Consider the following 23858-nt stretch of genomic DNA (forward strand, 5'->3'; position numbering starts at 1 on the left):
TAAAATCAGGATCCCACAGCAAATTTAGGAGTTCGGTTTAAATATAACAGTTGGCTTGCAAGCTTCCCAGGCAATAAAAGAGCAACAGAAGTTGGTGCTTTTCACAGAACTCTTAGTCAACTAGGTCAAGTCCATGAAGAAAGCCTTCAGATTCCCACAGTGCCGATTGTGGTTCCTCTCTTCCCATCTCCATCCATGAAATTGCCAATCTTTCAAGTTCCAATCTCTAGTTCCCAATCTGTGACTATCAACCTCCCACATTAACCGGTTCCCCTCTGTCTTGTGATCACCAACCCATTGAGATGAGATAATTGTTTTCTGATTTCCAGTGATCACTGACCTCCCGAATGCTATACTCTAGTGCCCTGTCACAATAACCAACTGGATCCTTGCTTGCTCCACATTTCTTGAGTTCTGGGGACAATGTGAGTGGTCGACAGCTATAGCCCCTTACCACTGTGCCACCGTTCTTCCCACTTGCTCGATAGAAGGATTAACAATTTGGACGGGTGTAAGTGGGAAGTGATACACAGAAGATTGAATGAAGTCCTGCCTAAAGTGCCAGATTTGGCAGGAACTTCACATCCAGGTCAATAAGAAAGGTCCTTGTTTCTCTTTTCACAGATGCCGTTGGACATGCTGAGTAGTTCTAGCATTTTCTGTCTTTACTTTCGTGTCCCCTGCTGGATGGTCCCTACAGGCATCCATAAACATTAGCACCAGTATTTCAATAATCAAGTGATCAATGTGATTCAAATCATCATTACAATGGGGGAAAAGTGTACATAATTGATGTGGATGTAAATAATAAAAGAAACAAAAATAGAAATTGCTGGAAAAGCTCAGCAGATCTGGCAGAATCTGTGGAGAGAAACCAGAGTTAATGTGTTAGGTTGAGTGACCCTTCCTCAGAACTGATGGTAGCTAGGAAAATGTTGGTTTATAGGCAGACGTTAGGATGGGGGAGGGGGTGAGTAGTAAACGATGGATAGAGATAGAGCTCAAAGAGAGAGAAGAACTGTTGAACAAAGGAGCGGATAATGATCTCGCTAGGAGGGTGAATAGCTATTAATGGAGACTGTTAGTGGCTAACAATGGATTGTTTATAATAGCAGACAATGTGATAACAAGGCCTGGTATGTGGAGGTTGGGGGTAAAGACCTGGGAGAGCTCCAAGTCCTAAAGTTATTGAACTCAAAATGGAGTTTGGAAGGTTGCAGGATCCCCAAGTGGAAAATGACATGCTGTATTTCCAGCTTGTGCTGATCTTTGCTGGAGCACTGCAGCAAGCCCGAGACAGAGATGTTGACCAGGGAACAGGATAATATGTTGAAGTGGCAGGAAACTGGAAGTTCAGGGTCTACAGAACGCAAGTGTTCTGCAAAACAGTCACCCTGTCTACGCTTTGTTTCCCTGATGTTGGCAAGACCACATTGTGAGTGCAAATGCAGTACAGTAGATTGTGTGAAGTGCAGGTAAAGCGCTGCTTCACCTGGAACGTGTGTTTGAGCCCTTGGATACTGAGAAAGTAAACAGACAGGTGTTGCACCTTCTGCGGTTGCAGTGGAAGGTGCCGTGAGATTGTGGGGGGTTGTTGGGAGTAAAGGAAGAGTGGACTAGGGAGTCTTGGAGGGAACGGTCCCTGCAGAAGGCTGACAAGGGAGGGGAGGGGAAGGGTATGTGCGTCTAGTGGTGGTATCTCGTTGGATGTGGCGGAAATGGCAGCTAATGATCCTATGGATGTGGATTCTGGTGGGATCATAGATAAAGACAAAGAGGACCTTCAGCTTGGTCTAATCCACCTTCCACACTTCAGCCCTCACCCCCTCTCTTCCTTCCCGCAACAGTGATAGGGTCCCCCTTGTCCTTACCTACCATCCCACCAGCATCGACATCCAGAGGATAATTAGCTGTCATTTCTGCCACCTCCAGCAAGATGCCACCATCAGAGACATATCCACTCCCTTGTCAGCCTTCCACATAGTCTGTTCCATCCAGGACATGGCTGGTCCACTCTTCCTTCACTCCCAACAATGGCCCACAACCCCACACAACCTTCCACTACGACTGCAGAAGGTGCAACACTTGTCCATTTATTTCTTCCCTCTCATTATCAAAGAGCCTTCAACTTCCAGGTAAAGCAGCGCTTTACTTTCATTTCACACAATCTAGTCTACTGGATTTGCTGCTCACAATGTGGTCTCCTCTACATCGGGAAAATGAAGCGTAAACTGAGTGACCACTTCGCAGAACGCTTACTTTCCATCCACAGAAAAGATCGTGAATGTCCAGTTACCTGTCACTTCAACACACCAACGTGTTCCCTGGCCAACACGCCTGTCTCAGGCTTGCTGCAGTGTTCCAGTGAAGCTCAGCACGAGCTGAAAGAACAGCTTGGGGATGCTGCAGCCTTCTGGATTCAATATCGAATTCAATATCTTTAGAGTTTGAGCTCTCCCATGTCCTTACCCCAACTCCCACACACCAGGCCTTGTTATTACATGGTCTGCTATTCCGAGGAAGGGTCACTCGACCCAAAACATTAACTCTGATTTTTCTTTGTAGATGCTGCCAAACCTGCTGAGCTTTTTTGTTTCAGATTTACAACATCCGTAGTTCTTTCGGTTTTTACTTGTTATCACATGGTCTGCTATTAGACACAACCCATTGTTAGCCACTAACAGTCTCCATTAATAGCTATTCACCCTCTTAGCCAGATCGTTATCCACTCCTTTGTCTGTCCAACTGTTCTTTTCTCTCTTTGAGTTCTAGCCCCACCTATCATTTACTCCTTACCCCTCCTCCCACCCTATCTTCTGCTTATAAACTGCCATTTTCCTCGCGACCATCAGTTCTGAGGAAGGGTCACTTGACCTAAAAAGCTAACTCTGATTTCTTTTCACCGATGTTGCCAGACCTACGAAGCTTTTCCAGCAATTTCTATTTTTGTTTCTGATTTACAGCATCTGCAGTTCGTTCAGTTTTTTATTAATTAATGAAAGATGTGCTTACATTTTGATACAGAAAACATTGAAACAAAATACTTTGGACATGAAAATGGGGACGCACATTAGTAAGACTATAAATGGAATGGAGGACCTAAATGGCCTTAAGTTTGAAGATTTACAGCACATTTCCAATGACAATGCAAGAAAATTACGAAGTTTTAAAAATGAAAACTGAATCCTGATGTGGTATTTAAACACATTAAATATAAAACGCAAGGAAATGGTGTTGAACTTGTTCAAAACCTTCAGCTAACATTGGAACATTGACTGCAGTTTTGGACAAGCCATTAAAGAAAAATGAAAAAGGATTGAAAATGTTTAGTGTAGAGGCACTAAATGTTATGAAGAATTAAGAGCTTTTCTACTAGAATAGTAACTTCAGAAGTTACAGTCGTTTTCATGGTAATTGAGTCAGTTAAACAGTGACCTAATACAGGCTTCCAAAATTAAAATGTTCTATTGAAGTATTAACTTTTTTCATTGTTATGTAGAGCAATGGGTGAGCATAAATTTAAGATGATCATATGCAGTAAGAATTAAAGATGAGTAGACAAATAATTAGAATGTGGAATTATTTTCCTCAAATTATCACTGACACAGAGTTTACTAATTATTTAAGAAGGGAATCCATAAACAAAAAGCAATAAAGTGAATAATTAGATAGGTGAGACTAGAACCTTAGATCAATACAACCTTCAGGTCATCTTGATAGTACCTAGTATTTGCAGGAACTTTCCAAATAGTGTCAACCCCCTTGTTTTTCCCATAACCCTGAAAATTTTCCTTTACAAGCATTTCTGCTGCACCCTATCTCTGCACTCTTTGCTTCACTCACTGCCCCTCCACTAGCCTGTTTTTGCTTCACTTGCTGCCCTCACCTCCCCATTCTTTACTTCACTTACTACCCCACTCTCAGCTTCAATCACTGCTCTGCATCACCATTGTCCATTTCACTCTCTGCCTCCTCACATCCCACTTGCCATTCCGCTCACCTCCCCACTCTTCCCTCTCCTTGTTGCCTATAATCACACAACTGTGCAACTGCAGCCCTGCTCACCACTCCTTTGCCTCCTACTTCTCTGCGTTAATCAAGCTCACGTCATTGAGCAGTTCAACACTTTGCACAGGGACCAGGGCTGTAAGTGAGGCTTTGGATGAAGCAGTGAGAACTCAAGGTATGGAAACCTAAAGAGGAAACTCAATGACTACTGCAGTAAAATGTAATACTATTTAATTGCTGTGATCTCCATAATCATTCAAATATTACTGTTGGGTAACTTTGACTACAATTGTTGTGACTGTAACAAGGTCAGCCAGGTGGACTTCATAGAATATAAGATCCCTGATTGGGGCTGTTAATCTTGTCTGGTTAGGGAGCCCTGGCTGACAGATATAAACAGTTGCGTCAGACATCCTGTTCAATCTGAGAGCTGGCTCTGAGGGAACTGGATCAGTGTCAAGGACTCTCCACGTGTGAATAAAAGATGACTTGGTGAGGGATACCGGCCACTATGGAGTTATTCCATCATAGAATATATGTCTTTGATCAGCAGAACTACAGTCTCGCGTCAAGATAAAACTGGAGTGTACTTTAACAAGAACAGTTTTGTACAGCACAAATAATTTTCTTACAAAATAGAATTAAATAAATGAATAATCCATGATCAAACTTAGTTTTCTGGGTTCAGATTAAAGAATTAAACCATTATTACTGTATTAATGTCCAGGTTTAGATCAGACAACTATATATCATGACACAACATAACTTGTAAAGTAGCACATTTATTTCATGCTGCATTCATACCTCTGGAGAAGGTTTAGTCTTCATGCAGCATTTACCTTTTTTTTAAACTAATTAAGCTCTCATTTCATTCAGTTAATCCATTCAAACCTTCAGGTGAGGTTCCATCAAATACAGATGAAGATATTTTTGATTAAATACTTTAGCCACACACCTCAACAGTTTTTTATTAGTGAACACCAACTTGAGCTTGCTATTGTCTTTGTTTCCTGTTAAAAACAATTTGTCTGATTTTCCATCTTCCATTTTGAGCAGAGAATCTGGCTTACTGTTCTGGGAAGTAAAGAAATGCAGGCATGAGTTTTTCATTTTTAACGAGTGTCACTTCACCTGTTATTGAACGTTAGTGTTTATTCAACATTACATTTAGAGTTCCTATTATAGTTGCATTATTACAAAGAACTCATTAAAGACAACTGTAAAAAAAATCATCAGCTTTTTTTCCCATATTGAATTTGGCTGACTGGGAGAACTCATGCCTCCAAGTCTGAAGATTGTGAATTACATTCCCCTTCCAAGTCTTTGGTACATAATCTCGACTTGCATTTTGGTCTGACTGATTGCAGGGATAATGATGCATTGTCAGAGATGCCATCTTGCAGGTGGTACATTAAACCAAAGTTATGTTTGCATGTTCCTATAGCAGTATTTGAAGAAAAGTAGAATTTAGCTAAAGTGTTAGCTCAAATTTCTCTGAATCAATGTCATTAAACATATTAAGTAACCATTTATCTCAAAGGATGGAGCTTGCTGTGTGTTGCCATATCACTAACATTACAATGGTGACTCTATTTCAAAAGGACTTAGTTGACTGTAAAGCATTTTGCTCCATCTTCAATCAATGAAAGGTGCATGGAATTTCTTCTTTCTTTCTGTTTTGTGTATAATTCATGATGATGATTCATATAAAGAGGCAAGCAGTCTCTCCTTACCCACCACTGAAAGAACATACCTCCTTCTGATTGACTCCTCACCCCCATAAAGGCTACGTACTGGTGAGATCCAAGTCCACTATAAATCCAAAATTATTAGGTCTATTTACTCCTTTACTGCATCCACCAAAAACTGCAGCTCTATTGTAGTCTTCTATAAAATCAGACTCTGTTTGACTATAATATGTTGCAACCTTGAACTAGAAGTGTAGGCTATCTTTAAGAAACATCCACCACATATCACTCATATAAAAAATAAACTACTAGGCATTGTTAATCACAATAAACCAAAAAGCCATGCAGGCAGGACAAATTAGTCCTGATTTGTGAATTCATGCTTCATAAAACATGAGCACCTAATGTGCACTAATTTACTGTACCATTGAATTTTTAAAATACTTATTTTATTTAATTTTTAATAGTTCTTTGCAAATTCAATCAAATGAATTACCATGGATTTAATAACAAATAAATGTAGAATGGGCTGGGGAAGGAGTTATACTTTGATGTCAAGGAAAAAATTCATTTGACAGCTTGAGCTAATGGTTGTGATGCCAACAGAAATGGATCTCTCAGGGAAACAGTTCATTATATGGGTGATTGATTTGGATGGCCACAGTCAGAATTTGAACTGTTCCTCATGTTGAATTTGTAGAGCATGTGGCTACATTTTCCTTGGCCTGTCTTCAAGCAGTTGAGCGTTGTCCAGCTTTACCATGGCAGACTGAAAACCTGAACATCAGCAGGCACGTCACTAACCAGGCTGTAGCTGGTGATATTTCCTATCAGTCAGGAGATACGCCATTGACAAATGGAGCTGTCATTAGCTTGTGGGTTACAGAAAGTGTAGAGACAATGGGAGTTCAGACAAGTTTATGGGTTTGTTTTTTAGACCTTTTATCAAAGGGGGTGCTTTGTTAGCAATCAGCTTCTGGTATTTCTTTGAGCAGGATTTTTTGTTTTGCAGGCATCAGGGGGAAGGAAAATTATAACCTTTAACTGGTGCCCTTCTTTAAGTAAGTTTTCCAACTTGAAAACCTACAAACTAATGCTGCTTAGATGGCAACCAAACATTGGCAACAGGCTCCAGATCCAAGAATTAAAAAAAAACCATTGAAAAATAGATTTAATGATATGCCATAGTATGACATGCCTAAGAGTTATATAAAATCACACAAAATTAGGAAGTTGAAAAAATGTTTTTGAACTTCTTGAACAATAGATTAAAGATCATAAAACAGAGAGTATTTACATAGGCAGGAGAGGGATGTTTAAAGCATTGAAATGACTCCCTGTTTTTGGAGTTCTGATGCACGGATGATGAAGTAAACCATGCAATGCAAAATGCTTAGCTTACATGATCCAAAAATTGGTTTATATGTTCCAGATTGTTTCAATAAGTATTCTCCGAATTTCACAGAACTGGTAGAATACCTTCAAAAAAACATTTTAGTTCCAGATGTTCACAACAGGAATAACCCCTTATAAATATGATCTAATCTAAATACTAACCTCAAAACAGAAAATGCTAGGAATGCTCAGCAGGTCAGTCAGCATCTTTAGGGAGAACTAGGTAAGCTAATGGTTCAGCTGCCGATCCTTGATGAGAATTACATACATCATGCAAACTGGGGCTTTTGTGGCACAGCGGTAGTATCATTACCCTTGGACCAGGAGGCCTGGTTCAAAACCCACCTGCTCCAGAGGTGTGTATTAACATCGCTGAACAGGTTGATCAGAAAAATAGATTAATTTTTAAAAAAAGTCTATTTATCCCCTTCCATCTCTGCCTGCCTTTCCCTCACTTTTGATTATCTGCATTATCCGTAATGGGCTTTGCATGTAAATATATTTATTTGGCTTCATGGGTGATTTACTGGTGATGGTTAGTAGTTAAAAATAAAAAAAGAACAGACCCATAGGGGTCTTATGTGGCAGTGGTAGCATCCCTACCCCTGAGCCCGGAGGCCTAGTTTCAAGTCTAACCTGCTCCAGTGGTTTGTCTGAACTGGTTGATTAAGAAAAATCTATTAAGCAGATCCACAGGGCTCTCATGGCACAGTGGTGGTGTCCATGCCTCAAGGAGGACCAGATTCAAATTCCATCTGCTCCAAAAAAAATCATAGTGGCTACACAAGTAATTTACTGCAGGTGGTTAATTGTTAATAACAAAAAGAAATCACGGTGATTTAGTGATGGGGAAAAAATCCATTCAGTTGTGGGGGTGATAGCACTTCCAGATATAAAGTAGTACATTTATAGGGGCTCTTGTGGCAGAGTGTTAGCGCCCCTACCTCTGAGCCAGGAAACCCAGTACCTGTTCCAAAGGTGTGTAATAACATTACAGAACACATTCATGAGAAAATATATAAAAGTATCTTTATTATCAATCGATAGAAACGTAGAAACATAGAAGATAGGAGGAGGCCAGTCAACCCTTTGAGCCTGCTCTGACATTCATCACAATCATGGCTGATCATCAAACTTATAAGCCTAATCCTGCTTTCTCCCCATAAACTTTTCACCCCAAGTGCTATATCTAGCTGCCTCTTGGATACATTCAATGTTTTGGCATAAACTACTTCCTGTGGTAGCGAATTCCACAGGCTCACCACTCTTTGGTTGAAGAAATGTCTCCTCATCTCCATCCTAAATGGTCTATCCTGAATCCTTACACTGTGACCCCCAGTTCTGGACACACCCAACATCAGGAACATTCTCCCTGCATCTACCCTGTCTGGTCCTATTAGAATTTTATAATTCTCTGTGAGATTCCCCCTCATTCATCTGAACTCCAGCAAAAACAATCCTAACCTAGTCAATCTCTCCTCATACGTTAGCCCCGCCATCCCCAGAATCAGCCTAGTAAACCTTTTCTGCATTCCCTCGAGAGGAAGAGCATCCTTCCTCAGAAAAAGAGACCAAAGCTCCACACAATATTCTAGGTGTGGCCTCACCAAAGCCCTGTATAACTGCAACAACACATCACTGCTCTTGTACTCGAAACCTCTTGCAATGAAGGCCAACATGCCATTTGCCTTCTTTACCACCTGCTGCACCTGCATGCTTACCGTCAGCGACTGGTGCACAAGGACACCCAGGTCCCTCTTCCAATTTACAGCCATTCAGGTAGTAATCTGCCTTCTTGTTTTTGCTTCCAAAGTGAATAACCTCATATTTATCCAAATTATACTGCACCTGCCATTGATTTGCCCAGTCACCCAATCTGTCCAGATCATACTGAAGGACCTTTACATCCTCGTCACAGTTCACCCTCCCACCTAACTTGGTATCATGTGCAAACTTTGAAATGTTACATTTTGTTCCCTCATCCAAATTATTAATATATATTGTGAATAGCTGGGGTCCCAGCACCGATCTCTGTGGCACCCCACTAGTTACTGCCTGCCAGCTTAAAAAAGGCCTTTAATTCCAAGTCTTTGTTTCCTCTCTGCCAAACAGTTTTCTATCCATCTCAGTACACTTCCCCCAAAGCCATGCACTTTAATCTCGCACAATAATCTCTTATGCGGGATTTTATCAAATGCTTTCTGAAAGTCTAAATGTACCACATTGATTGCTCCCCTTTGTCAACTCTACTAATTAAATCTTCATAGAATTCCAACAGATTTGTCAAGCATGATTTCCCCTTCATAAATCCATGCTGACGCTGTCTGATCCTACCACTGCTTTTTAAATGCTCTGCTATAAAGTCATTGATAATGGATTCGAGAATTTTCCCCATTACCGATGTCAGGCTTCCTGGCCTATTATTCCCTGTTTTCTCTCTACCTCCCTTGTTGAATATCGGAGTGACATTCGCTACTCTCCAATCAGCAGGGAGTGTTCCAGAGTCTATAGAAGCCTGGAAGATGACCACCAATGCATCTACTTTTCCTACAGCCACTTCCTTAAGTACTCTAAGATGTAGATTATCAGGCCCTGAGGATTTATCTGCCTTCAATCCCATCAATTTTTCCAGCACCATTTCTCTACTAATATTGATCTCCCTCAATTCTTCTCTCTCACTAAATCTTGCATTCTCCAACATTTCTGGTATCTGATTTGTGTCTTCTTTTGTGATGACAGAATCAAAGTATATATTCAGTTGCTCAGCTATTTCTTTGTCCCCTATTATACATTCCCCTGTTTCTGTCTGCAGGGGACCTATATTTGTCATCACCAATCCCTTTTTCTTCATTTACCTATAGAAACTCTTAGTGTCAGTCTTTATGTTACCTGCAAGCTTTCTTTCGTACTGTATTTCGTACCCTTCTTAATCAATCCCTTGGTCCTTCTTTGCTGGATTCTAAACTGTTCTCAGTCCACAGACATACTATTTTTGTTGGACAATCTGAATGCTTCTTCCTTGGATCACATACTACCTCTAATTTCCTCTGTAAGCCATGGACTGCCCTCCTTAATCGTTTTGCTTTTGTGCCAGACAGGAATAAACAGTTGCTGCAGATCATCCCTTTAAGTAACTCTCCCTACTCTATCTAGGCCAACTCACTCCTCATATCTTCATAGTTTTCTTTATTAAGATTTAGCATCCTAGTTTCCAAATCAACTACCTCACTCTCCATCTTGATAAAAAATTCTACCCTGTTATGGTCACTCACCCCCAAGGGGTCTTGCAGAGCTAGACTGGCAATGATTCTCTTCTCATTGCACAGTACCCAGTCTAAGATGGCCTGCTCTCTCCACACATTGGTCAAGAAAACCATTCCATATACGGTCCAGGAATTCCTCCTCTACAGCATTGTGGCTAATTTGATTTGCCCAATCTATGTGCAGATTAAAATCACCCATGATCACTGATATTGCCTTATCACATGCATCTCTAATTTCCTGTTTAATGCCGTTCCCAACATCACCACTGCAGTTTGAGAGTCTATATATGACACCCACAAATGTTTTTTTGCCCCTTGATATTTCTCAACTCTACCAATACAGACTCCACATTGTCCGAGCTAATATCCTTTCTCACTGTTGGGTCAATTTCCTCTTTGGCCAGCAATACCACTCCACCACCTTTTCCTTTTTGCCTGTCCTTCCTAAATTTTGAATACCCTAGGACATTCAGCTCCCCTTCCAGGTCGCCCTGCAGCCGTGTCTCCAAAATCCCAATTATATTGTACCCGTTTACATCTTTCTGCGCAATTAGTTCATCCACTTTACTGCAAATGCTCCGCACATTAAGGCACAAAGCCTTTAAGCTAGTCTTTTTAACATTGTTTATCTCGCTCTTATTTTTCTCAATAGCCCTGTTTGAATTTTGTTCTTGGTTTCTCTGCCTGTCACTTTTCTTATTCCCTTTTCTACCTTTTGGCTTTGTCATTGCTCCCTCCTTCTCTGACTCCTTACATAGGTTCCCATCCCCCCCGCACATTAGTTTAAACCTTCCTCAACCGCTCTAGCAAACACTCCTCCTTGGACATCAGTTCCAGCCCTGCCCAGGTGTAACCTGTCCAATTCATACAGGTCCCACCAACCCCAGAACCAGTCCCAATGCCCCAGGAATCTGAAACTGCCCCCCGACACCATCTTTTCAGCCACGTATTCATCTGATATATCCTGTTATTTCTACTGTGACTAGCATGCAGCACCAGTAGTAATCCTGAGATCACTACCTTTGAGGTCCAATTTCTTAACTTTCTTCCTAGTTCCCTGTATTCTGCTTTTAGGACCTCATCCTTTTTTTAACCTATGCTATTTGTACCGATGTGTACCACGACCACTGGCTATTCACCCTCCCCTTCCAGAACATCTTGTACCTGCTCTGAGACATCCTTGACCCTCGCACCAGGGAGGCAACATACCATCCTGGAGTCTCATTTGCAGCTGTCTATTCCCCTACAAGTCGCCTACAACAATTGCTCTGGCACACTTCTTACCCCTGCCCTTTGCAGCAGAACCAACCATGGTGTAACATTAGGCTGCTGCTGCTTTCCCCTGAAGGGTCATTCCCCACAACAGTATCCAAAACGGTACATCTGGTTTGCAGGGGATGGCCACAGGAGATTGCTGCATTAGCTGCCTATCTCTCTTGCTCTGTCTGGTGGTCCCCATTCCCTTCCTGCCTGCAATGTGACCACCTCTGTCTACGTGCTACCCATGATACGCTCTGCTTTGTGGATGCTCCACAGTGTCCCCATTGCCGTTCCACCTCTGAAACTTGAGCTTCCAGGAGCTGTAGCTGGAGACACTTCCTGCACACATGCTGATCCGGGCGACTGGAAATGTCCCTGCCTGCCACATGGAGCAAGAGGAACAAACTGAGATGCTCGTTTAAATTGAGCTTTTAAATAGCCAAAAGCCATATGAAGAGGAATGGAGGAAAGTGGCACCATTGTTTGGGTTCTTAGCTTGTACTAAAGAAAATTCATTGGAAATTTTGATTCTAGTGTCTAATCCAAATTAAGTACATTGCACAGAAACTTTGAAACCGAAATAAATTATAAAATGTCTTACAAATCATTGCATTAAGAATTAAAAGAAGCCATTGATAATGGAGTTACATTTTCAAAGAATCACCCTACCTTATATTTCCATTTCACTTCAGCTTTGCTTTTGTTCTGCTCTTGTATTCCAAATTTTACTACATCATTTTGATTGTTAACACTTTCTCTGCCAGCCACAGTTAACATATTTTTTGAAGCCTATGGGAAGAAAAAGAATTTTATGTAGCATGAAAAGCTAAAAAATGTGAAGAAAGAAGTGGAATATTAACCCAACAATGACAACCAATGCTTAAAATACACAGGGCGATAGGCGAATCTACTGGAAATCGCGAAGGAAAATCCACTTACAGAGACACACAATCAGAGAACAGACACCCCATTAAATAGAATAGAAGGAAATGATAAGAAACTGCTCCTGCAATCACAGGTCCATTCCCACTCATGCTTCTTCCTGATAGGAAGCCTATTAGCTGTGATCTCGCCAGTATATGGAGGATGTGTTTAGTGTAAGTAGAAATCCTTTTGTAGAGGTATGCATCAACTATTTTGGAAAACAAATTGTTAACTTATGCCTGTTGTCTTGTACCAATTTAAGTACTGTGGCATTTAGGAAATTAATGCCTTCCTCTATGTCAATGTATTAAGCAGCGGGATTGGGTACACAGATTTTGTACAAGTCCAAACATTTTAGCATAGTAACAGTAAAATTAAAGTTTCAAACATGTGTTCAGTTACTGCACTAAACAGTGTACTTTAACAATGGTGCCATGGCATGTTTTCACGTTTTGGCAAAAAATGCTGCAATAACTTTGGGACTGTTTCCAAAGTGATATAAATAAATATTTTAGTTGGTCAATAAAAATAGCAGCTTGAAAGTGAACGAAATAATAAAAGTACCAACACTCACATCTCTATTGTGAGGAGAATAGAATTGTTTTGAGAATAATGGCTTTTCTGTGTCTCCCATTAGAAATGTATTGTTGCCAGCTGTCTGTTTCTGGCAGAGGTTTAGCCTTTACAGTTTCTATATGTACTATTCACATTGACTACTGAAGGCGATCCATAACCATTAGCTGCAAGTTAGATCATGGGCAAATTTGAAAAATAATATTTTGTTGCCCCTGATGTAAACAGTACAAACTGGGCTGGAAATAGTTCCAAGGTAAAAGAGAATAGAAGAAAAAATTGCAGTTATAGTACCGCCTTTCATGGCTACTGAAAATTCCAAAATGCTTCACAGCTAATGAAGAACTTTTGAAGTACAATCAATGTTGAAAAGTAGAAAACACAACAATTAATTGTGTAGCACAAGCTCCTAAACTAGTGCAATGGGTTATAATAACCAGATAAACTGCTTTGCGATGGGGATTGAGAGTTTTTCTGTTATTCAGTCATGGAACAGGGGCTTTACCGGCTGGGCCAGCATTTATTCCTCATCCCTAATTACCCATGAGAAAGTAGTGGGGAGCTGACTTATTGAACCTCTGAAGTAGGTACACCTTACAATCCTATTAGATTTGGAGTTTCAGAATTTGACACAGCAACACTGAAGAAATGGTGATATATTTCCAAGCAGGACAGTGACTTGGAGGGAACCTGCCGATGGTGGTGTTCTCACGTTTATCCTCAGACACGGACTGCTCCAGTATCTGAGAAGTACCTGGTGAATGGTGCTAAGTGTTGCGCAACCAATGATTAGCAAAATGCCCTACTTCTCAACTTATGATGGAGGGATGGTCATCAGTGAAACAGCTGAAGCTGCTTGGGTCAAAGACAGTACACTGAGGAACTCCTGCAGAGATGTCCTGGAGCTGAGGTGACTGACTTCCAACAGCCACAACCAACTTCCTTCATTCTAGATATGACTCCAACCAGCAGAAAGTTCTTCTCTTGATTCCCATTGACTCTACTTTTTCTGTGGCTCCTTAACGGCACACTCAATCAAATACAGCTTTGATGTCAAGAGTATCTAGCCTCACATTAGCTCTTTGGTCCCTGTTCAAACCAAGATTGTAATTAGGTCAGGAGCTAAGTGGCCCTGATGAAACCCAAACGGAGTGCCAGAGAGCTGGTTATTCCTAATATCAAGCTGGTTATCAAGAGTAGACTGACGGAGAGGTAAATGACCAGGTTTGATTTGTCCTGCATTTAGTGTATAGGCATACCAGAGCAATTTTCAATATTGTTGGGTATCTTGCTCATAATATAACTGTTCTGGAACAGCTTGGCTAAGGGTGTGGCAAGTTCTAAAGCACAAGTCTCTGCTAGTATTGTCGGAATGTTGTCATGGCCTACAGCTTTTGCAGTATCCAGTGCCTTCAGCTGTTCTTTGATATCACAGGGAATGAACTGTATTAGCTCAAGACTGGCATCTGTGATGCTGGGACCTTTGGAGGAGCCTGAGATAGAGCATCCACTCCACACCTCTGGCTGAAAGATTGCTACAAATGCTCCAGCCTTACCTTTGGAATAAACCGAGTCAAGGTGTTTTGGATAGTGGGGTTTCTGTACCCACCAACAGAAGGCTCAGTGGGGAATTCAACTTTATCAGTGCTGTCTTCCCTGCAGTCATTTAACTTTCGAGGAATATTAAATAGTTGCAGTTAACAGTTAACAGGAGAGGGAACTTCTGCTTCTGATTCAGGAGGACATTTCACCTCAGCAACCTGCCAGCCATCTCAATGACTGACAGCTCCAAAGCCCCAACAGCACTACTGGAGTGTGGCTCTTACTAGAACTACAAGCAGCCCCATAAGTCAAAGATAACAAGGTGTAGAGCTGGATGAACACAGCAGGCCAAGCAGCATCAGAGGAGCAGGAAGGCTGATATTTTGGGCCTAGACCCTTCTTCAGAAATGGGAGAGGGGAAGGGGATTCTGAAATAAATAGGGAGAGAGGGGGAGATGGATAGAAGACGGATAGAGGAGAAGATAGGTGGAGAGGAGACAGACAGGTCAAAGAGGTGGGGATGGAGCCAATAAAGGTGAGTGTAGGTGGGGAGATAGGGAGGAGATAGGTCAGTCCAGCGAGGACGGACAGGTCAAGGGGGCAGGATGAGGTTAGTAGGTAGGAGATGGGGGTGGGGCTTGAGGTGGGAGGAGGGGATAGGTGGGAGGAAGGACAGGTTAGGGAGGCGGGGACGAGCTGGGCTGGTTTTGGGATGCGGTAGGGGGAGGGGAGATTTTGAAGCTTGTGAAGTCCACATTGATACCATTGGGCTGCAGGGTTCCTAAGCGGAATATGAGTTACTGTTCCTGCAACCTTCAGGTGGCATCATTGTGGCACTGCAGGAGGCCCAGGATGGACATGTCGTCTGAGGAATGGGAGGGGGAGTTGAAATGGTTCGCAACTAGGAGGTGCAGTTGTTTAGTGCGAACCGAGCATAGGTGTTCTGCAAAGCAGTCCCCAATTCTCCGCTTGGTTTCCCCGATGTAGAGGAGGCCACAACGGGAACAGCGGATGCAGTATACCACATTAGCAGATGTGCAGGTGAACACCTGCTTGATGTGGAAAGTCTTCTTGGGACCTGGGATGGGGGTGAGGGGAGAGGTGTAGGGGCAGGTGTAGCACTTCCTACGGTTGCAGGGAAAAGTGCCGGGTGTGGTGGGGCTGGAGGGAAGTATGGAGTGGACAAGGGAGTCACGGAGAGAGTGGTCCCTCCGGAAAGCAGATAAGGGTGGGGAGGGAAAAATCTCTTTGGTGGTGGGGTCGGATTGCAGATGGCAGAAGTGTCGGAGGATGATGTGTTGAATCTGGAGGTTGGTGGGGTGGTACGTGAGGACAAGGGGGATTCTGTTTTCGTTGTTATTGCGGGGAGGCGGTGTGAGGGATGAGTTGCGGGAAATGCGGGAGACACGGTCGAGGGCGTTCTCGACCACTGACGGGGGGATGTTGCAGTCCTTGAAAAATGAGGACATCTGAGATGTACTGCAGTGGAATGCCTCATCCTGGGAGCAGATGCGGTGGAGGCAAAGGAATTGGGAATAGGGGGTGGTGTTTTTGCAGGAAGGTGGGTGGGAGGAGGTGTATTCTAGGTAGCTGTGGGAGTCGGTGGGTTTGAAATGGATATCGGTTTCTAGGTGGCTGCCAGAGATGGAGACAGAGAGGTCCAGGAAGGAGAGAGAGGTATTAGAGATGGTCCAGGTGAACTTAAGGTTGGGGTGGAAGGTGTTGGTGAAGTGGATGAACTGTTCGAGCTCCTCGTGGGATATGTCAAAGTTCAGTGTCTCGGAGCAAGGGCTGTGGGTGATGGGGCGGTGATGGGGCAAGGATGGGGGGTGCTGCAAGACCAGGCAGGGAGTCTGCCTAATTTGTAAAGGGGCTGAGTGATTGGAGGGCAATGCCTCTTTTTTCAACCTCAGGCCAAAGCACGATGACGTGCTGGATTCTCATTTCAAGTCCCCAATCTCCTCCCGCCAGCCCAAAAATAGTGACTAGGCAGGTAGAAGCCTTCATTCAGTAAATAAAGGCATTGAATAGGGTGAGAGTGGGAGAGCCAACTCAGGCCTTATCCCCCACTTCCCTTAAAATTGCAGAAAGGTCAGGGACAGGTGAGACAGCCCTTCAGGAAGGCCATCTAGGAACTTTTATGGGTTCCCCGCCCACTACCATAACTAGAGAGGACAGTAAAATTCAACCCCTGAAAGATCTTATTGCTTCATGACCCAAATAAATAAGAACAGATTTAATTATATTTGCATGCAAATACTATTTCTTGTGCATCAGGATATTAGAGCACAAAAAGCAATTTCTAGCAGTTTCTGTTAATATTTCAGCTCTCTAAAATACTGAGGAGATCATGCAAAAGAAAATGTTCTTCACATATATTGCCTGACCTGCTGGATATTTCCAGCTCTTTCTGTTAAGAATACAGAACATCTGCTTAACTTTAAACCATGTTGCACAAAGGAACTGAATATATTTCAACTATTACATTTTCATCGGAATTTGCATTACTCTATTTACGAAGCGCCGAGTGATAGACAGACGAATTAACTTTCACAATACAGGAAATAAAACTCACCTTTCCCCCTTTCTTTGGCACTTCAGTTTTAATTAAAGCCTCCTTTGTGTGTGCCTCAAGAATGTCAAGGTTTGGAACTAATACTGTACTTTCTTTTTCTTTCTTCCCTTTCTTCTTTCCTCCTTCTTTGGCCCGTGAAGCTTTCTTTTTTTCTGGCTTTTCAATAGATGCTGTTCCTGTATGTGCTGGCAGTTTGGCAGGTACAGCAGGACTTTTGGCTGTACTGATAATATCACTCACCTCACTTTCATTTGTTTTAAGTGCACTCTGTAAGAAGGTAAATATTTGAAAATGTAATCTAATCTGTAATTCACTGACAGTAATATTGACACCAAGCTGAAAAACAATTATTCTGCTCCACAACTTGCCCAGAATGAGTTATTATTGAATATCTAACAGCAAACGAAGACTTAATGCCTTATGTGGCATAAATTCTGATCATCGATAAACTATTTCCTTAAAATATCGTGTAATTTTTAGTTATGCTTTGTGAATTTCATTTTAAATTCATTTTAATGTTCTATCATGCATGGATAAAAAAAATTCAAAATCAAAATGGGAAAATTTGTTTTTGTATGACCTTAATTTGAATTCCAAATACCTTCTATTCAAAATATTTATTTAAGTATTAATGAAAAAAGACATTTTGTTGAAGTATTTCATCTTGGAACAATTCCAACTTTGGACTGTCAATCAGGGTCACAGTGTGGCATGCTTGTGAGTACTAGAAGTTAATTATTAATATACAGGATGCTGGCTTTTGAAGACAGAATGAAAATGTACACAAATTGAGTCTGTTTCAACTCAACAAAACAAATGACAGCCATTGCCAGTTCATTTCTCAGAGCAATATCTTGACCAATCAGAGTCAACCTGCCTGGTTTAAAAACTTAAACAAAGCCTAGCAGTTAACAATCAATCATCATTATTTGGTTCATTCGCCATGGCAAAACCTCAACTAATCAGAGTCCATTTGCCAACCAATCAGCTCTCTCCTCTCATGCAGTGTAAATGTTGATTTTCCCCCTAAATTGGTATTTCTTACATATTGTCCTGTTAAGTACAAGACAAAATGCTTCCAACAAAATGTGTCTTTTTTCAGCAATACTCAGGTTTTGTATTGTAAAAAAAATTATCTGTATTTAACTTAAATTTATTTCTGTAACATCTACTAAATTTTCAGTCTAACTAAAATGAGTACTATGTATTAAAAATACTCATCCGTAACCAAAGTGTTCAGATATCATACATACAACTAGAGGGGGCTCTTGAGGTACAGTGGTAGTGTTCCTACTTCTGAGCCAGAAGACTCAGTTTCAAGTCCCACCTGGTCCACAGGTGTGTAATCTCTGAACAAATTGATTAAAAATACCTACATATAACTTGAAGTGTTTTATATAAAGCTGCAGTACCTTATAGAAAACATTGATGTTTTCACATTATTTATTGGAATGGCATTTATGTTTCTACCATGCAAAAATATAGAGTCTGAAAACACAGCAATATTACAGAACACATTTTTAGAATATTTACTGAGACTCCACCTACTTTTCTTTTGGCAACAGAAATATTTCATCCCTGTACAGTGTATCCCTGTAAGGGTCTAGCAGTGCAAAGACGTCTAGATGTTCCAGTGATGCTGCAGAAAACATCCTCAGGAACTGATGAGTCTGAATCTTCCAGGTAATAATGTATAAAAAGAACGACATCACTGATGATCTACAATGAGGGATGCTTAATCAAATTTTCTTCTTTTTCGCCTTTTTTTCAAATATTCACATTTTTAACAATTTTGCGCCAGTTATGAACTACATCTAGCAAAAAATTAAACTTAAAATATTATAAGTTTCTATGAAATACTGCAGCTTTAACCCCTAGAAGGGTATTTTATGGACATAACTTAAAATTCATTTGACTTTGCTGGAAAAAATTATGTTTTAGTGAATTCCATTCATTTTCATTAAACAATCTCACAACAAAATATTTACTTTTTTAAAGTAAGAAACTTATTAAAACTACACTTACTGAGCAAAGAAAAATCTTAGTATAAAAAGTAACTAAAAAAAAGAACATTAGGAAGTTTCTATCATTAATTAGTATCTTTAGTCTTTAATGCATACAAGAAATAAAATATTGCAGCCGATTACAGGAAAAAACCTACCTCTGCTATTCGTATCTCTTTGGCAAATTCTTTAATAAGTTGTGCTGTTTTAATAGTTTCTGGAATCTCATCTTCATGATCAGCTATAACCTTAAATAAAAATATTATGAAATAGGTCAATAATTGATAAATATTAATTGCAGCTAATGGAGAGGACTGACAATAATCCTGCTGACCAGGAAGTGTCATCATTCACTAATGATTGAGAATGTGCAAAGTTATTTTGTGCTTTTGTGGTTTGTGTCAGAAAGCAATTTCTAAAGTGACCTTTGTAGGAAAAAAAAGGATATAGACTTGAAAGAGAAAATTTGCAGCTCTAAACTGCTCTTTTAACTGCACAAAGTCAAAATGTATCTGGAACTATTTTCAGGGCCAGAATTTGTGGTGTGCAGGCAGTGCCAAGGTACTGAAACAAAAACAGAAGTTGCTGGAAAAGCTCAGCAGGTCTGGCAGCATTTGTGAGGGAAAAATCAGAGTTAATGTTTCAGGTCCGGTGACCCTTCCTCAGAACAGGACCCAAAACGTTAACTCTGATTTTCCTTCATGGATGCTGCCAGATCTGCTGAGCTTTTCCAGTAACATCTGTTTTTGTTCCTGATTTACAGCATCCGCAGTTCTTTTGGTTTTTATTTCCAAAGTACTGAAACTTGGTTTTTAGGCTTTATCTAAACAGTTCATGTCATTTTCTGTCTCTTGCCATGCTTCAATAAGTCACTTGCTCTTCAGATGTTTTGAACAAATGAATAAACAAACAAAAAGTACAGCACAGGAACAGGCCCTTCGGCCCTCAAAGTCTGTGCTGACCATCATGCCCCAATTAATCTAAAAACAAATGTGCTATTTTTCAATCCGTATCCCTCTCTTCCCTCTCTATTCATGTACCCATCAAGGTGCCTCTTAAATGTTGTCAATGTGCCTGCTTCCACCACCTCTTCTGGTTGTGCATTCCAGGTTGCTACCACTCTCTGCATGAAAAACTTCCCTCGCACATTTCCCGTAAACTTTCCCCCTCTGATCTTGAACCTGTGCCCCCTTGTAATTGAAACTTCAACCCTGGGAAAAAGCCTCTGACTATCCACCCTATCTATGCCTCTCATACTTTTGTCGACCTCTGGTCTCCTCTCAGCCACCGTCTTTTCAGTGAAAACAATCCCAGCCTTTTTAACCTTTCCTCATAGTCAATGCCCTGGAGACCAGGCAACATCCTGGTGAACATTCTCTACTCTGTCCAAAGCTTCCACATCCTTCTTGTAGTGTGGTGACCAAAACTGCACACAATACTCCAAATACGGCCTAACAAGAGTTTTATATAGCTGCAACATGTTTTGCCAATTCTTGTACTCTACACTCCGGGCGTGTTTGAATCTTTGGCTAGCACCAGAACTTAGGTAAGTCCCAATTGGAAAGTCAGCAAGGTAAGGCTAGTTGGTTATTTCTGGTGGTTTCTCAAGGATCACCTCCTTGCTCAACATTAAAAATAATTATAAATTTCACTTAACCTTTTGGAGATAGCAGGCCACATACCTGACCTGCTGGGGCACTCTAATTTCTGAGGCAATCTAAAAAGATGCAGCATGTTCCTAAGAAGTATAGGTCAATGGGCTTAACATCTATGTCATTTTGCTCTCTGAATGCCTGGAATCCACACAGACCATACAAGCAGGGAGTACAAATGTACAAAATTGGTCAATTTGGTCTGTATTCTACAACTACAATACTTCCCCACAATTACAATAAGACAGTACCTGTTTCTTGGTCCATGCCCTGAAAGCACCATTTAGAGCTTTCGCTCCTAGTACCAGATAGGTTGGAGGCTGCTTCCCAGATTTGTGCAAACCTAATGGAAATCAAGGAAGGAATAATGTAATATTAAAATCAATCACAAATACAGCATTAGACAAATGTTATTGGGTTGGGTAAAAATGTTTGACATGATTCACTTTACCTTTGAATGTCTCAAGCAGATATTTGCCAACATACCAACATATAACTTCAAAGTTTGAAAATTTGATAAGACTACAAATTTTCAATCGTTTTTCCACTTCATAGGCTCTGTAAAATACAAAATGATACTTCGATAAATGATCAGTGTGATCCAGATTTATATTATGGCCCAATTTTTGGGGTTAATCATAACTGAGGTCAGTGCTCAATTAGGTAGAAATTTCTGGAGTTCTTCATGATTACAGTTACATACAGAAATATGGGCATTGCTATTTGATTACCCTCCAAATGTTGCACTGCATTAGAACCTTGCAGAGAGACTTAGCATTAAAGTTCATGTATGAACAGTAAGTTCTTGGACCCATCCACCAGTTACCCTTTAAACACACCAAAACAAGTTAGGGCTAGTGTATTAAGGTACAGTGAATTCTTCATTCTTCAGTAAATCTTAATTACTGCCAAACAATCTCTCTGGCAATGGAAATTTAATTTCCTATAGGTGAAGTTAATTATTATTAGATATATTTTAAATTATTTTTGTCTGTGCCAATTATATCTCCAACACATCCTTCTTTGCCTCTACTTTGCTTTCTGTATATGGTTTTACAGTAATTAAATATTTTAATTCACCTCTCATGGTTTAAATCCTCTGGGTGAATAATTAAATGACCCTAGAGCCAGGGCTGATGACCCACTAATCTGCTATTTCCACCAGAGGTTCTGTGCAAATCTACAGCATGTTCCTGTATCCAGGACACTTTTGACAAGCCTGGTTGGAAACAGGCAGTAATTATGCCCCTTAAAAGGCTCACTGAAGTTAATGTGCAGATACTGACGGCAATCGAGCCCCCGCTAAGGTAGAGGAGGACTGCAGTCAGCATCATGTTTGCAATGCCTCACCTAATGAGCATTATGGTTTACTGGCATTTTCCTGCCCTTTCTCCATACTCTTGCACATTGTCTCTTGCATATCTATTCAAATAATCATCCGATGCCCTCTTGAATACCTCAATTGAATATGCCTCCATCACACCTCAAGGCAGCATATTCTAGATCCAAACCATTCATTGTGTAAGTTTTTTCTCAGATCGTATTACAAATCACCTTAAATCTGAGGTGTCTCATTTCTGCCTATTTACTCTGTCCAAACTCCCCATGGTTTTGAAAACTTCTATCAGACCTCCTCTTAGGCTCTTCTCTCCAGGGAGAACAGTTCCAACATCTCCAATCTATCCTCAGAGCTGAAGGTTCGGAACCTGGAACCATCATTATAAATCTATTCTGCGCTGTCTTCAATGTGTTACATTCTTCCTATAGTGTGATATTGCACACAATACTCTAGCTGAATTCTAACAACTATTTTTATAACTTCAGCATAACCCTCTTGCTGTTGTCCCTCTTAATTAATGTCCCCACTAATAAAGCCCAGAATATTGTATGTTTATTAACTGCTATCTCTAGCTGCACTGCCACCTTCAATGATCCGTGCACATATATACCCCAGTCCCGCTGCTCCTGCACTACCTAAATTGCCGTACCCTTAGTTTATGCATGACATTACACTCGTCTTAAACTTCATCTGGTACCTATCTGCCCACTCTACTAACTTCTCTATTTTCCTTTGAAGTTTACAATGCTTCCAAGTTTCATACCATTCGTAAATTTTGAAACTGTCCCCTGCATACCAAGATCTAGATATAACAGCAAAAGCACGAGTCCCCTGAGGAACTCCAGTACAAACCTTCTTCCAGCCTGAAAAAAAATGTACTGACCATGTTTCTTATTTTGTATCCATGTTGCTGCTGTCCCTTTTGAAATAACTCCACAGAGGCCAGTATCGTGTCACCAAGCCACCCTTTATTTACGCGTGAACAGTCCTTGACTTTAGTGCTACCCTATTCAGAGTCAACTATCAGATTGGCAGTGTCTCTGACACCCCCCTTTTTATCTGTCAGCCAGGGCTCCCTGATTGGACGAGATTAACAGCCCCAATCAGGGAACTCATATTCTAGCTGACCTTGTAACAATCACTACAACCCTGCCCCTCTGAGTCTGAGGAAATAGGCCAATCCTTTCCTTTGAGAGCTTCTCGGTGCATTTTAGCACTGGGTCAGGTTCCTCCAGCTCAGCTCCCGATATGGGTGGCACGGAATGCACAGGAGCTCACCTCTTGCACCAGGTGCACCTCCGTAGAATTCACTCCTTTCTTCTGGTGGCAAAGGCATTGAGGTGGCTACATCTCTCATCCATCTCCGATTCTGAGGACTTATCAATGCTTTATGGAGAGGGTGAACCCTCAGGTTCTGGTAGCATTTCTGACAGTTCTGAGGGGCAGGGTACATTGTGCTCCCACACCATTTGTGAATTTACAGCTTTCATATGGTCTATGTACTTGTTCAGGACTGTCACACCTACCCAAACTTTATATGTCATTGGTCCTGACCTCACATTGACCATACCTCTTACCAGAGCAGGGCCATTTCCATGATTTTTACACCAAACTTCGTCCCCTTTTCAAACTATGT

At 41.1% G+C, this 23858-nt stretch overlaps 1 protein-coding gene across 2 annotated transcripts in view; it reads right to left on the reverse strand.

Annotated features, from left to right (window-relative positions):
• The window catches only part of phf2 (PHD finger protein 2), a 131258-nt gene that overhangs the window by 27056 nt on the left and 80344 nt on the right, over positions 1-23858 (reverse strand). For both annotated transcript variants that reach the window (XM_020523277.2, XM_048606181.1), the window contains exons 9-14: positions 21335-21441; positions 21135-21226; positions 19390-19479; positions 17229-17495; positions 12284-12403; positions 4964-5082 (exon numbers count right to left, since the gene is read on the reverse strand). In XM_020523277.2, coding sequence (XP_020378866.1) covers positions 4964-5082; positions 12284-12403; positions 17229-17495; positions 19390-19479; positions 21135-21226; positions 21335-21441 — 795 coding nt within the window. The remainder of the gene's footprint in view (positions 1-4963; positions 5083-12283; positions 12404-17228; positions 17496-19389; positions 19480-21134; positions 21227-21334; positions 21442-23858) is intronic.

The sequence above is a fragment of the Rhincodon typus genome, chromosome 16, assembly GCF_021869965.1.
Source record: "Rhincodon typus isolate 14 chromosome 16, sRhiTyp1.1, whole genome shotgun sequence".
Lineage (NCBI taxonomy): Eukaryota > Metazoa > Chordata > Chondrichthyes > Orectolobiformes > Rhincodontidae > Rhincodon > Rhincodon typus.